At 37.6% G+C, this 16,731-nt stretch overlaps 1 protein-coding gene across 6 annotated transcripts in view; it reads left to right on the top strand.

Annotated features, from left to right (window-relative positions):
• Positions 1–16,731, top strand: part of NRP1 (neuropilin 1) — a 185,999-nt gene that overhangs the window by 86,032 nt on the left and 83,236 nt on the right. For all 6 annotated transcript variants that reach the window (XM_069086469.1, XM_069086468.1, XM_069086471.1 and 3 more), the window contains 3 exons: positions 1,320–1,547; positions 8,964–9,119; positions 12,988–13,154. In XM_069086469.1, coding sequence (XP_068942570.1) covers positions 1,320–1,547; positions 8,964–9,119; positions 12,988–13,154 — 551 coding nt within the window. The remainder of the gene's footprint in view (positions 1–1,319; positions 1,548–8,963; positions 9,120–12,987; positions 13,155–16,731) is intronic.

Raw genomic sequence — 16,731 nt, 5'->3', positions numbered from 1 at the left:
ATCTCACATGTACACAGGGTGAACTATGGAGCTGAGCTCCACAAAATTTGTTCTTGTAATATGAAGACCATCCTGGCATTTCATATGCACATAGGGATTCTTAAAATGAATTCTTTGAAGTGTGTGATGGAAGAAAAACACATGGAAAAGCATGTATCCTCACATGTCATTTAGATAGGTACATTTTTCAAGTATTCAGGTGGTTCTCTCCTCTTTGTGGATGAATTAATCAGATGGTGGAAGCGCCCTGAGTAAGGCCATGTGTTACAGTGGAAAGAGCCCTTGGGATTTGAACTAAGGATCTTGGTTCAAATCCTAACTCTGCCATAGACCTTACGACCTAGGACAAATCACTTAACCTATCTTAGTCCTCGGTTTCCTCTTCTGTAAAATGAAGGGACTGAACTATTTGACCTCCAACATCTCTTCCTTAGGAGAAGGAACCTGTGATCATCCTTATTATGTTAATCTTACCATTGTCACTGCACAAGAATAATACCAGCTTTCTGGCACTGCCCTTGACCAAAGCTTAAAATATTAAACCACTACAATTTGTAAAATTGAAGTGGTTTAAGCAGTCAGACCCAACTAAATGTTGTAGGTATTTTTTTTCCCCTCATCACCAACTTTCTCACCATAAACAACCATTTTTAGAACAGCAGAATATACTAGAACTGATACTTTGGGGAAGGTTAGTATGTCAACATTGATATTAGGTGACTTCAGCAACATTGCCTGTAATCACAGTTTATCATGCCTTCACTAACAGCAACACTTTACTGGCACACCTGTGTCAACACCACTCAGAATGAGTCACTCACCCTGGGTACATGTACGAATTACCTTTCACATTTAGTTTGTCAAAGAGGCATAGGTCACATCTGGCCGAGTTACTCAGTCACTGGTGTAGGAATCTGAAACCAGCACTCCCTCTACTGAATTCACTCACCCGCTTTTGTAAATGTTCTATTTCACCAATAAATGGCTGTCAACCTTAAGATTTAAAGATTTAAGCTTGAAGGGGCTATAATTATTTCTCTAGGGTTCTGTCGAGATTTCTGCAGCTTACTCATTCATTGTTCCCACATGATTTTATAGTTGTCATTTTTTTCTCCCAAGCCAGCAGAAGTTTTCAAATTGATCTGCACAAATGGAAAACTGGGCTGAACACAATGATTTTCATACCTATCAATAATAGGAAAGGGCTGAGTGAATCCATGATTAACACAGTGAATACCAGTAGAGTACATTCTTCCATAAGTTTTTGTCTTGTTAGGACTTCATTTCTTTTTCTTTTGTTTTTGTTTTTGCCTGTATAGGTCCTGAATGTTCCCGGAACTATACTTCATCTACTGGAGTGATAAAGTCCCCTGGATTCCCTGAAAAGTATCCCAACAGCCTTGAATGCACATACATTATCTTTGCACCAAAGATGTCAGAGATTATCTTGGAATTTGAAAGCTTTGACCTTGAGCCTGATACTAATCCTCCAGGGGGGATGTTCTGTCGATATGACCGACTGGAAATCTGGGATGGATTCCCTGATGGTAAGAATGAGGATAGGCAGCATCCCAGAGAAGGGAGGGCCTGGGCAGAGGCTAATAGATTATTTTTTTTTCAAAATTTTTTTCATTTTAAAATACACTTAATCATTTTTTGGTATTACCTATACTTCCTAATGTAACATTTCCTTCTTTCTCTTCCAAAGGGCAACCTCTTATAAAAAAGAATAAAAATGAGGGAGAAAAACAATCAAAACTTACTAACATATTGAAAAAGTCATTATGTTCTGACTTATATAAGTGACATTGCTTGCCTCTGCAAAGAAACAGAAGGGCATGCCTATTCATTTCTCTTCTTTGGAGCCAAGCTTGGTTATTATAATTTCTCAGTATTCAGTTTCAATTGTTTTGCTGTTGCTGGCTTTTTTTCCATTTACTTTATTATAATCACTGTATATATCAAGGGTCAGCAAACTAAAGCCTGCTGCTTTTTTTTCCTTTTTTTTTTTTTGTGCAACTTCTATGGGTTTGGGGACAGCCTGAGGTAAGAATGGTTTTTACATTTTAAAATAAAGTTTTATTGTATTTTAAAATGTAAAAACCATTCATAGCTTAGGCTGGACAAATAAGGGGCAGCTGCATTTATTTAGCCCTCAGGCTGTAGCTTGCTGACTGCTGCCTTATATCATTTTTTTTCCTGATTCTATTTAATTCATTTTGCATCAGTCCATGTGTCTTCCCATACTTCTCTGAATTCATCCTTTCTCGTAGCAGAATAAGATTCCATTACATTCACATGCCACAACTTATTGAGTCATTCTTCAGTCTATAAGCATCTACTTTGTTTCCATTTCTTGACTATTACAAAACTTACTGCTACAAATATTTAGGTGTAATACGGGACCTTTCTTTTTATCATTGATTTCCCAACGATTCCTTTTTCAAATGTTACAAAGCACAAGCTGTCATTTGGTATTTTGGAGTTATCTTAAAAAGAGATCCATTATAGAAGCACATATTTAGACTGTGTGAAGGAAGTTTGGAACCAATCTGAGCCAACCTCCTCATTGAACAAAGGAAGAAAGAGGTGCCCAGAGCCCAGAGAGGTTACCTACTTTGTTTAAGATCACAGAACAAGTTAGTGGCAAAACTGAAACAATTCCTAGCTCATAAAACCATCGCCCACCTCCACTTCTACCCCTACCCCCACTCCTACACCCACTACCAATTGACTGACCAATCACATATGCTCTTTTTAAAGATGTTATTGTCTCCCAAACTTAATGCCATAGAAAATTCCAAAATGTTCAAGTCTAAAGAAAGACTAAGAATTTCTGACTTGGGGCATCCTCTTACCCTAGGAGCTCCAAACTTAAGGCATCAGGGAGCTGCTGCTGCTTGTAGGAGCCAAGTTCTCCTGACCCTCTTCTGAAGGAGTCACCAGATACCCAAATATGAAATGCAAAGATTTTCTTTATCTCCCAAATTAACATTTTCCATTCTAATCTTTCGGAATTTGAAGGTAAATGACTAAAACACACCTCCCCCCCCCCCCAATTCTGACCAAGGGAGATAATATCAAATAATTTGTTTCAGCTGCTTTGATGGTGATGTGTTTAGTCTGGTTTAGCATCCATATTTCCCCAGAGAAAGTACAGGTCATGAATCCAAATGGGGCAACTTGGAGGTTCTTAAGAATCAAAGAACAGGCCATGTTCAACCAACTTTTTCCAAGAATCCTATGATTTTTTGGCAGCTGGTAGGAATCTTAGAAATCATATAACCTAAATTCCTTGTTTCTGATGCCTTTTTACCATACTTATAGGTAGGAACTACAGCTAAATAAAGGATTCTTTCAATTCACTTTGTGAGTGAATAATGAACAAAGTTATAACAGAACTTCCATGTCCCTTTTCTTGATATTAATATCATCAGTGTTGGTTACTGTTAAACTTTAAGTTTCTTAATGTGTAAACCATTGGGGAGAAAATTAGATTTAGTGAAAGCTTATGTTGTCATTAGATGAAATGGGTGAGTTAATATTAAATCCCTCCTTAGGGTTTTTATCATACAAATAGGGTTATGATGATCTTACTGAAACTCCTTCATTAAGTAATGAGATTGCCAAAACAGTGGGCTGATTGACTACCCAGCATTCAATCCATCAATTAGGAAAACAGTCTTATAATAATGTGATAACAACATTATAACAATAGCTGGAACATTTAATAATGGGTTTATTTGCGCACAACCCAAATTTTCAGCCTTCCCCTCTAGAACTTTCATTTAAGCTTGACATGTGAAAAGAAGGTCCAATCAACCAACATATTTAGAACACTTTCAGAATGGAGCACATTGTTATTAGTGTCAAGGGTTTTTCAAAGTAGTAATTTTCTGGTTCTAGAAAATCACTGAGTTGAAATGAGGAACAATTAACCATACAAGTTATCAGCCATACTATTCACCCATGCTTTAAAAGTCTAGCAAGTTTGACTTATTCCCAGAGTTGACTGGCTGGTGGAATATGATAAATGCATTTATGTATTTGTTAATATTTAGCTGACCTTGTCTAGCCAACTCCAGCAAAATGTCTCGCTAATTTTCTGGCCCAAATGAGAGACTAGATTCTCCTGGGCTTTTCAGTGGCACTAGAGACATTTTTGTCATAGCATTTCAAAGCATGCAATTCCTCTGCCAGTAAAATTGTGATGGACCTTTGAAATCTTTTCCAAAAACAACAAGCAGAAGGCGCTGAAGGCTTTTAGCTATTGAATGATTTTGTGATACATTTTATCGTAAACATTGAGTTAAATGGTCAAGTAATTGAAAGCAACCCATTGATTTACATTGGCTTTGAAGAAAAGCAGTTTACTTAAAAACTTAGAATATGAAGCATGCACATGATGAATAGTTCATTTCCACCTACCACTTTTCCCCAACTGCTATAGATTCTCAAGTATCAGTCAGAAGTAATTTAAGGAAGTTTACATATGGTTTGAGAGCCATGGGTTATTGCTGCCCTGGCAATACCACAAAGTACTTGCATCAAATTAGGGAACCAAAAATGAATGCTTAGTTTCAGTTGTTGACATAAGTGGAGATAAAGTCAGCCATCAGTCTGTATTGTATGTATGATGTTTTTGTTGCATTTTTAAAAATCTTTGGTTATCTACATTCCACTGATTACAAACATGTTTTAAGAATGGATTCTAGGGGTGGCTAGGTGGTGCAGTGAATAGAGCACCAGCCCTGGAGTCAGGAAGAACTGAGTTCGAATCCAGCCTCAGAAACTTGACACACTTACTAGCCATGTGACCTTGGGCAAGTCACTTAACCCCAATTGCCCTCTAAAAAGCAAAAAAAAAAAAAAAAGAAGGGATTCTGGTACTACAGCTCTGAATATAATCTAATTATTTATAGTTTGGTATTAAATCTAAGCTCCTGAATCTACTAAGATAGCTATGAAACCTAGACATTCTGGGGTGGTAGTGGAGTGGGGGGCAGGGGAGGAGGTGTGAAAATCATTTTAGGTATTCCCTGAAGTACTCTTTGCACTGCAGAAGTTCTCTAATAAAATGCATGTTAGCTAACTCATGAAAAATTATACACAGCATATATTGTACTTTTAAAAGATATATGTTTTCTTCATCCAAAGTACTTTATTAAAATTGAGTATCATTTTGGGAAAGCTGAATAAAGTTGTACACAATAGAAGACAGTTAAGGAAGAATTATAATAAATGGAGAGATGAAGAAGAAACAGAGAGTGGTATGAATAATCATTATAATCAATAGTAGGTATCATTAGAAAGTCAGAGATATACTTACTTTCTTACTAAGATACTGCCATTTTAATCTAATGACTTCCTCCCAATTACCAGTTTGCTATTGGCTACATGTACAATTTTCCAGGTACAATTGCATTATGCTTGTATCTTTGTGATTACAAAGTTGGAAGCACATTTTTTTTCTTTAACTGCAATTCTACTGTTTTTAGAATAACACCTAAATAATTATTACTTACGATGATATCATTCTACACATTGGTAATTTGTTACTATCTCAAAAGTTGAGGTGAGTGAAAAGGAAACTCCACCAGCTCTGAGTATCCAAATATATATCTGGTCACATACACAAGAAGGCTAAAAGTCCTCCTTCCCCTCCCCCCTCCTGCCACACACCCCAGATCAATATTGCATTACTTTGCTAGGCTAAGTTCTCACTGTTGTACAGGAAAATTCAATACTTCTTTGTAACACAGTCAAAAAAGCCTTTTTTTGCTCCCATATCTTGAGGGCTACTAAAGAGAGTGGCACTGTGCTATCCCGGGGCAATATTCTAAAAGATAGAGTGCAGAATTACCAAGCATGTCTTAAAAATTATAAGCCAGTGAGTCATGGAGACTCCCTAAATTATGAGTCTGCAGTAAACAAAGTTCTCTTCTGTTTGCTATTTCAAAGGTCCCTTTCCCCCTAAGGAGCTGGGTAATAGTGGGGGTGGGGGAAGGGGGAAGAGATGGGACTAAATTGCCCTAATAAAAAGGCCACAGCTTCCCTTTGTCACTTGTAATTCTTGGTAAAACCAGCGATTATAGGGAGCAGAGGCCATTGTCCAAAGGAGCAGAACCATCCACAGATATTTCCCCACATACAGAAATAATATATTTAATGGTAGGAGGGAATAATGAAGTCAAAATAAGAGTACATGAAAGATAAAAGGAAAAATGAGAAAGTCATCCATTTCATATATTAGACAAGAGAAGGATTAATAGTTATTTGGACACTTTTCCTGGAAATGAGCTAGTTTATGGCCTGAGCAAGTGACGTTTATAGATGTCTAATAAAGGTACAAGAGTCAGAGTAGTGTAGTAGAGAAAGGGCGAGTCTCGGCATCAAGAAATCTTGGGTTCATAAATTGCCTCTCACTGATTGTGTGATCATGGGACAGGCCAGTTGACTGCTTAGTGCCCCCAGACAACTCCTAGTTGCTGACTCCCACACAGATGAAGTCACAGGACAGGGAGTCAGGTATGGAACTCAGGAAGACCTGAGTTCAAATTTAGCCTCACATTTATTAGTTGTGTGACTCTTGGCTAGTCATTTAATCCTGTTTGCCTCATTTTCCTCATCTGTAAAATGAGCTAGAAAAGGAAATGACAAACAACTCCAGCATTTTGGCCAAGAAAAGGTCTGACGCTGGTAAGCTTCCTGTGGACAAGCAATGTTTTGTTTTATCTTATTTCTTTTTTTATCCCCAGCCTGAATAATGCCCCATTGTAGATATTTATTAATACTTGTTGAATTTATTGAAACTGGAAAAAATAAGTTTAATAGATGTACTATAGAGAAAGGGGAAGGGGGGAGGACTTTAGTTTTGTTTCAAGTTTTATAAAAGAAGTTTTTACCCTTTTTAATGTATTGAAGACCCCTTTGGCAGTCTAGTGACACCCATGGACCCCTTCTTGGAATAACATTTTTAAATAAGTAAAATTTTTAAATGAGTAAAATAGGCTAACAATCCCTTCCAATGTTTGCAGTGTGATGCCTTTGAATTATCTAAGCAAATTACATTTTACAATTTATTTTAAAATTTATTTCACCTTCCTTTTGATAAGGTTGTAAAAATAAATGGGGAGGGAGAGAAGAGTTTAATTTGGTCATAACTATCACTTAGCTCTACTGGCTGCTTTAAACATACACATTCCACATAAACAATACATTATTTGACTGATTGCTGCCTAGTTTTTGCTTCATTTTGTTTTTCTAACTGATATGCTTGAGTAGACCCAGTTTAAGTAGTAAAGTCCTGCTAGTATGTTCTGCAACAGCAGAAAAACAGAGTGAAATGATTATTTTAAAAATCTTGCTCATGTACAGATTTAATGGAAACAGCCAATCAGGAATGGTTGGTGTGTACCCTGAGTTCCATTCAACTAATATCTTTTAACTTCTTGCCTACCCAGTTTATAAAGAAGTCTTAGTGACCTAGAGTACCCATAGGCAAGGCTACATCCCTGAATTGTACAGCAGGGAACTATGGAGTTTCTGGATAAAAAAAAAAAAGTGATGCAAGATTGTCCATCTAAGCCAAAATCAACTGGTGTGCTTCCATTAGACTTACAACAAAAGCCTATAGTAGGGGTTCTTAACCTATTTTTGTTTCATGGAACTCCCCTTGGAGTCTGGTAAAGTCTATAGTTCACTTCTGAGAAGAATGTTTTTAAATACATAAAATAAATATATAGGTTTAAAAAGGAAACTAAATATATTGAAAATAAGATACGATGTTTTATATCCAAGTTATGGAGCCCCTGAAATCAATTCCTGGGATCCTTCATGGTCTATGGACCCTAGGTTAAGAACTCCTGACATGAAAAGAGGAAAGTCATTTTTAGGACTGCTACTGGCCTACCCAAAGAAATTTATTTACTTTCCAAGCCCAGACTACTTCAACATTGTCAAAATGACCATTTGCCAAAATTGGCAAAAAGCACTTCAGGATAAAGGAATTGATGGCTTAAACCAAATAACACCTTGACTCTCCTGACCACTGGTTTAACTTTTTACCTAGTTTCTTGCCCACCTCCCACCATCTCCCACAACCCCAGGCTACACAGTCAAATTCATGTTTGCTATTATTTCTCGATTATTTGATTTGCCTAAAACATATACATAAGCTAGGCAGTTCTAGGCAACATTCTCTAAGAGAACTGAGGCAGGAGTCCTAGAGAAAGTAATATTCCTTTTGATATGAATATCCAGTTGTTATTTGTTTTCCATCTCCAAATACTTTATTAAACAGTTGCAAATATTAACTTGTCTCCAGATGGGTCACTGAGGAGTAAATGGTGCATTACAATTCACACATGAGACTTTCCCAAACAAAAGATCACTGAAGGAATAGAACAAGGAGAAAAGCTGAGGTCACCCATGCCTTGAGCAAACCCCTTGAAGCTTTTAGGGGCTCTGAAGATATCGACACTTTCTCCATTTTCCTTTGTTAGGACAGAGGGAATCGTTGGATGGGATTGGAGGAGGGCTTAATGATCATGCACAGCTTGAGGCATCTCCCTAGTGCTTCCAGTGGCAAGTTGTACATACAGCTTGGGCACTGGGATGAATGCTGAGGTGCCACTTGACTGCCCAAGTCTCATTCTTTGCAATTGAACCAAGCAGTTTATTTCTCCTTCTGAAAATAATCCTGTTCACTGGGGAATGTGGTTTTGCCCATCATTGCTCCTTGGAGCACACTTTTAAATCCTCCCTGCGAACCTGGCCCAATATGTTTACTGCAAACCAATTAACTAGGGAAGGCATGATTTGGGTTAGAAAAACACTTCTGTGTTCTGCTGGGACTCATCTTTGCAAACTGTTGTTCTCTCATCTGCTGCAAGAGAAAAGGCATTTGACAACTCTCTTCTTTGTTTTGTGTTTTTGTTTTTTTCCCTTTCTTTCTTTCTTAGTTGGTCCTCATATCGGGCGTTACTGTGGACAGAAAACACCAGGCCGCATCCGTTCCTCCACTGGCATTCTATCGCTGGTTTTTTATACAGACAGTGCAATAGCAAAAGAAGGATTCTCTGCAAACTACAGTGTCTTGCAGAGCAGTGTCTCAGAAGGTCAGTGTTTATTCATCTTCTAAAGCCCAGTGGAAAATATGCTCTGTTATGCCTTCCCACACACCTGCTGCCACATGAAACATTAAAGAAATGTTATATAAATAAAGGGGGCTGGGTGTTTGCTTTTCTCTTTAAAGAAAAAAAAATCAACTTTTTTTCTGAATATCAATAGAAAAATGCGGCTTTGTGAATTTTCCTAATGAAATGGTAAAGGGAAAGAGCTGATTGTGTAGCCTGGAAAGGATATAGAAAAACTAAGGGACGACAAAACAATGCCTTGAACTAGCGAGTTGTAGTCAGCCAGGTGCCCCTGTGCCCTTGAAGAAATGATAGCCTGCAGTTCAAGAAAGGATGAACATTGATTCTAGAATGAAAAAATGAATATGCATGCGTGCTCACTCCACCCACCCACACTATAATCATGCTGAATACAGGCTAGGATTTAATTCAGTGGGAAATAGTGAAGGTAACATATATATATTTTCTCTCTGACTAACCAGAACATGTTTTGATTTCTATTGTAACATTTTTTAAGCCCTCTATACACGTACATTTGGATGCATTAAAAAATTCTTTGGATAACAGAGAGACTCTCTACTCTCCAACTTAAGCTCTTTCTCAATGACCAGTCCTACAGACTCATAGGGACTATATCTCTTTTAATATCTTAAAATAAGGGAAAGAGAACAAACATAACTGGCTCTCTCTTTGGCCCAGGAGTTCTTTCTACTCTTTGTTAGAAGTGATTTGTTTTATGTGTTACTATTTTTCTGTGAAACTATAGGACGACCCTATTTATAATAATAGTTAATATTTCATATAGTACTTTAAGTTGAAAAAAAACTTTCCATTTTTATTTGATCTTCACAGGAACCCCATGAGGTAAATTCTAGAAGCATTATTCTTCTCATTTTATGGATAAGGGACTTAATTAGGGCCACACTGCTAGTATGTCAGAGGTGGGCTTTGAACCTACATCTTTCTGACTCCTGGGTTCAACACTCTTATCTTTTACCTCATGCTTCCTCTAGGCAGTGTCATCTTTACTAAAGATTGTTGACTTTAATAGTTCAGTGATCCATGATATCATCCATTTAGATATTCCCTACAATGATGCCCATGGCAATTCGGTCAAGTCTTATCCTGCTGTGTAATTCCTGTCCATATATTTCCTACCAGTCCTCCATAGATGTTTCTTTCTTTCATGAACTTTGGTCATCAGTCAAACAATATACTCAACCCACATCCTTTTCCAAACATTCATTTCTCTGATGATATTTTTGATAACATTTCTTACTAAAAGGTCATCATTGGTAATATGCCTCACCTAACTGATGCCCACCATATTTTTCTCCAGTTCCTTTTGGGTCATTTGAAATTCTGACTCTTTTTTCAATATAAGAAACAAAGAATTTTTAAAGTATTAAAAGTAAAGTTAGTAAACATTAAATTTCAAGATCTCATAGTTGTTTTGTCTTCTTACATTAATAGCTATAATGAATGTATGGCTGAAGTCTAGCATAAGAAAACTATACATAAAATAAAATTTCATTTATCTTGAATGCTCCAACAGAGGATATAAATTTTGACTCTGTTACTTAATACTTCATATTTGTATGGCCATGGGAAAGGCATTAAACCTTTATTGACCTCAGTTTCCTCATCTCTAAAATAATGGGGTTGGATTTAATGACCTCTAAAGCCCTCTCTGGGGCAGCTAGGTGGTGCAGTGGATAAAGTGCCTAGCATGGAGGCAGGAAGACCTGAGTTCAAATTTAGTCTCAGACAATTATTAGCTTTGTGACCCAGGGCAAGTCACTTAACCCTGTTTACCTCAGTTTCCTCCTCTGCAAAATGAACTGGAGAAGGAAATGGCTAACAACTCTAGCATCTTTCCCAAGAAAACCCCAAATGGGGTCACAAAGAGTCAGATGTGAAAAATAACTGAACAACAATAAAAGTCCTTTCTAACATCAAATTTATGATCCTTTAAAGTCTTCTGGGTGATTGTTTACCCATTAAATACTCATTTTTTTTTATCTTTGGCCATTCTGGAAGGAAATTCTTCTAAAATATAACCCTCTCATTCCTCCCTTCTTAAACAAACCACATGACAGATAATTTAATCCTTCCTTAATGACTACAAAATTATTTTTGAACCTGCATCCCATGATAGAGGTAGCATGGCATCATGAATTGAGAGTTGTCCTTTGAGGCCAGGAAGATGTGGGCTCAATCCCCATCTCTAATATATCCTTACTCTGCGACCCTGGACAAGACACAAATATAGGCTATGAAACAAGTCTCTAGAGCAAGCTCTAGGTCAGAGGTTTCAAACAGATAGAAACCGTGGTCTTCAATCCATACCTAAGGATATATATATATATATATATATATATACCACATATAATGACTTGGTTTTAAAATGTGATACTATTTATGTTTTATTGCATGTTTATTGATTTTTTAAAAATATTTCCCAATTACATTTTAATCTGGTCCTGGCAGCATTAGGAGTGCCTGCAAGCCTTTGATATCCCAGCTCAAGGCAACTCTCTATGTAAGTCTAGTATACTGTGATATAGGGATTCTATCAAGACCCACTGAGATGTGCAGGTTTCTTTGCCCCTCCAGTGACTCTCTCTCTCAGGTGTTTTTGTTTTTTAATTCTTCATCTGCTTCTTATAGGGTTGTGTTTGTTTTTGTTTTTTAATCTCCTCTTGAATATCATTCTGTCAGTTTTTGCTCTTCATTGTCAAAATACCTGCCTAGAGCAGTGACTTCCATATCTTACCTTTTTTTTTTTTAGCTTTTTGGAGGGCAATTGGGGTTACATAACTTGCCCAAGATCACACGGCTAGTTTTTGTGTGTGTATGTTAAGTGTCTGAGGCCGGATCCGAACTCAGGTCCTCCTGGCTCCATCGCTGGGGCTCTACTCCCTGCACCACCTAGCCACCCCTTATCTTACCACTCTTAATCTTCTAGGACCTTAGAAACAGGCACAGCCAGGTTTGCTAAATCTGTGTGCAAGACTAATCGGTTTCTCAGATAAGCAAAGAATTCATCATACAAAGACTTTGTAACCCCTCTTTTGACTACTCAGAAGTCTTTTTCTTTCCCTTAGTTCCTTGTTCTTAGTTGTGTTCCTTATGTGTAAGGTGGCAAGACAGCTGAGCACCAGATAGATGAAGTATTAAATTTATAATACAGATAAATGAGTTGTATTACAGAAGGAACCTTTGACTTACTAAAATGATTAATGCCAAAGTTCCTTCAATTGGGGTGTTCCTCTCTTGGTGGGTTGAGGTGTTTGACTTTTAGTTTCTTTGTACTATCTCTTCTGACTCTTGTCCAATCTATAAGCAAAATGTTAGGAAGTGATCCACTGAAAACCTGTGAGCATAAAGTGTTCCATATCTTTTCATGTGTGTCTGTGGAATAACAAGATTGCATTTATGAAAATTGGATTGCCCTTAACTTTTAAAAGTACCTAGCTGTTGAACTTATATAGAAATTCAACTACCAAAATAGATCAAACCATGCCTCACTTGCTACTATAAATGAAAGAACATTTCTATAAATTTAACTTCCATATATAGCAGGTTTCATCACTGGTTCAAAAATATTTTTTTTTCTATCATTGGTTTTAAAAGGATCGTCATGGAAACCCAAGTGATAATGCTAATCTAAGCTCTACTTATTTTACTACTCTTACTGTGTCAATTCAAGTTTCTATGGACTTGAAGTAGACATTAGAATTAACGTTTTAGTATATTGGACAAAAAAAGAAGATAAAAACACAGTCAGTATCAGCTAGGGAGTCTATAGAAAACACTAATGGTTTTGCCCATTTTTTTCCCCATTCAGATTTTACATGTATGGAACCACTGGGCATGGAATCAGGAGAAATTCATTCCGACCAAATCACAGTTTCTTCCCAGTATAGCACCAATTGGTCTTCAGAAAGATCTCGCTTAAATTACCCTGAGAATGGATGGACTCCTGGAGAAGATTCCTATAGAGAGTGGATCCAGGTAAGGAGACCAGGCCAGATATACATTTACTAAGATGATCACTAACCTTGAAAAAGTATACTGCCTCTATCAACATTGTGCCCTAAGCCTTTAAATGAAAAGAAAAATGCAAAATATACAAAGTCAAATCACTCTGTGGGGTGTAAGAATAATTAAGTTACTCTAGTGTACTTGTATTAACAGTCAGAGTGAAGAGAGGACAAAATAAACTCCCTGCAATCCATTTATTCAATTCAATTCAACGAAAATCTAGCTACTCCACTGAAAAGAAATTGCTTTTCAAGGGATTTGGAACCAAATGAACTATATTGGTTACAGTAGATCTGGAATGTTTCCACCACAAGGAAGCTGTTTCCTCAGATATTTCTGTTTTTCAAGAGATTTGGAATTCATGTTTTGGCCTACATTGCCTATGTTTGCTTGGGAGTGTTTCACAAGTATAAAGAATTTGGGGTACATTCGAAATTTTGTTTTTCCACACTGACCTAAATAGCACACAAAAAATAGATTAATTAACCAAGAAATAATTTAGCATTGTGGATAAAGTATGAAACTCAGAGTCAAATAAACCTAGGTTTGAATATGACCTCCAGCAATTGCTGGTTGTAGGACCATAGCAAGTAAGACCTTTAACTACTGAGCTTCCTTAGCTATAAAAGGATGACAATGCCTGTGGCATCTACCTCCCAGGGCGGTGAGGAAGCTCAAATGGCTATGTGAAGTGCTTTGTAAACCTCACAGGTCTATGAGATCCTAGCTATAGCTCTGATGACCTCCAAGGCCATCAATTATAACCCCCTCACGTAACGAGGTTGCAACTTGTCCATGGTCGAAGATAGTTAAGTACCCAGAGAGAGTAAGACCCAGGTCTTCTGGACTCCCAAGTTCATCCCTCTATCCATTGTGCTGAATAAATGGATAAGGATGGAGACTAAACCTGTGATTTCACCAGTATAAGGAGCTCCTGGAGGAGGGCACTCCCTGTTCCAATGCAGGGCAGTAACTCACTACAACGTATCCTCTTATATAAATGACAATTATTATTTGTTTAGATACCCTTGGTTTCATGGTTCACCCATGCAAATATGGCATAGTGGAAAGGACCCTAGACTGAAGTTGGAAGGCCTCTGTCGATATTCTTGATGCAATACCTAGTAGCTAGCTGAGACTGGACACATCATAGGGCTCAGTTCCCTCATCTCCAAAATGGGAGAAATAACATTTGTACCATCTACCTCCCAGGGTCCTTGTAGAAACAGTATCCTTCCATCTCTCAGCCCCCACCCCCACCTAGCTTGGAGAAATGGTAAAAACAGAGGGTTTCACCCTTGGTACTTCCCAAAGCCTGTTTTGGTCTTCTACTTCCATGGTTCTTTCCGTCCTTTAGGATTCTACTTTGCTCATTCTCTTGCCACTGAACCTAGCCCCTCTGACTCATCCCTAGCTACATGCTCAACTGACTTCTTAATCTAAAGCTAACTGAGACAGTTACATCTGGACCTGTAGGATCAACAATAGCAAGTCATATAAAATATATTTGCTGGAGAATCCAGACTTTTTCTGTAGTGACAGAACCTACCTTGCATCTTTGCTAGGTAGATAAAAAATGACTAATTCCCCAGAGGTCTAAGAGAGAAAAGGCTGGAATGATTAATCCTTGATTTCCTTGTCTACTGCTTTTTTTCCCAGTCTTTTGAGTACAAATAACAGAGATTTTGTTTTACAGTGGAAAAGTCAATATTAGCTTAACATACACTTAAAGTGAAATGGTCTATTATGGCTCACTGAATTCCAACTAGCCCTCTAAATAAAAGTCCGCCAAATCACTCTGGGAGTGAGAAAAGACAAACTACTGTTACCTTGAGAGTATTGAATGCTGCTCGGGATTAAGACAGAATTGAAATGGGGTTGCCTGTGTCAACGTAGCCCTTGGTAATTTGCTCTTCTGCTTCCCTAAACCAACACACATTTGAGGGGTGATTGACAGCCCTAGCTCAGAAGGGCAGGATAAATTTTTTGCAGTGCTGAGCGTGTCAGAATGTTAATGAAATCCTACTTCTTATCGTGAGGAAAGAACTCAATAATTTAGGGATAGTGGCCTAGAAGGAGTTTGGAAATTGCAGCAGTAGCATTTTTTTTTTTTTTAATGAAAGGCCTCCACCTTTCGGCAGAAAAAAAGAAGACCAAATGGACTTTCAATTAGTATTTGTCACTAACAAGAGGGAGACCATGCTAAGTAGCATCTGTAGCTATTAGACACACCTTAAATACGTCCTACGAAGGAAATCTGTCTAGATAAACAAGAGCCACTGTCCAAGGAAGTTTTGTTCTATTCTTAGTGGTCTTCTTACCTTAGATTCAAGCAGCTTCCTCTGAATTTCTCATCATCCTGGAGGAGATGGTGACTGGTCCAGTAATTATGGGCCTATGAATTCAATGGCAAATACATAGATGTAACTTTGGAGTCTGCTCTGTCCACACCGTTCACTTTGAAGTGAAAATTACAATTAGTTTTATGAGTATATTTACATGCTGGTCTTGATCAGTCAATAAGTAAACATTTGTTCAGAGCCTACTATGTGCAGGGCTCTGGGAATACAAAAAAGAGGCAATAAACAATCCCTGCCCTCAAGAAGCTCACAGTCTAATGGGAGAGATGACAAGCAAAGAGATATTTACCATCAAACTATATACAGGATAAATGAGAAATAAATAAGAGAGGGAAGCGAAGACTCTGAAATTAAATGTTTGTCTTTACTATGAATGATCTCTTTTTTATTTCTAGGTTCTGGTTTTTGTTATTGTTTTTGTTGTTTTGCTTTGTTCTTTAATATCTAGGAAGGTGTTGGTGAGGTGGTAGTGTTTTCTTATCAGCTGACTGTCTTACAAATTAACATACATTTATTAAGCACCTGCTCTGTGCTAGGCACTGTCCTAGGTGCTAAGGATACCTGCACAAAGAGTAAAGGAATCCCTGTTGGCAGTGAGCTTATATTCTAATGGAGAAAAGGGGAGGGACAAGTACCTATATATGTATATACAGAATAAAGAGAAAGAGAATAAATACACACATATACATAACAGTTAAGGACAGGGGATACTAGCAGTTGGAGAGGTCAGAAAAGGCTCTATGTACAGAGTGGCACTTCTACTAAGTCTTGAAGAAAGAATGCACTGAAGTAAAGGGTCAGTGAGGTGGGAGTGCATTCCAGACATGGCCAGTGCAAAGACATGGAGATGATAGATGGGATGTTGTACATGAGGAACAGAGGAAAGGCTAGTTTGGCTGGATTGCAGAATCCAGGAGGGGGAGTGATGTCTGATAAGGCTGGAAAGATAGGTCGATACCAAGTTGCATAGGGCTCTAAAGGCTAAACAAAGGAGTTTATATTTAATCCTGAGGCAATCAAGGGTCACTGGAATTTGCTAAGAAAAAAAATAATCATGATATAATTTAAGCCAAGAGCAAGAATCATACTTATCACAAAACAGAGGGATTTAAGTATACATTAATTTCTGTTTATGTATATATAGGTATATGCATTTTTGCAGATAGGGGTTCTTTGGTATGCGCCTG

The sequence above is a fragment of the Petaurus breviceps genome, unplaced genomic scaffold (assembly GCF_028583685.1).
Source record: "Petaurus breviceps papuanus isolate PSGF00001 unplaced genomic scaffold, PetGlider_PUasm1.0 178, whole genome shotgun sequence".
NCBI classification, from domain to species: domain Eukaryota; kingdom Metazoa; phylum Chordata; class Mammalia; order Diprotodontia; family Petauridae; genus Petaurus; species Petaurus breviceps.
The sequence above is the reverse complement of the archived record's forward strand: the minus strand, read 5'-3'. Positions and strand labels throughout refer to the sequence as shown.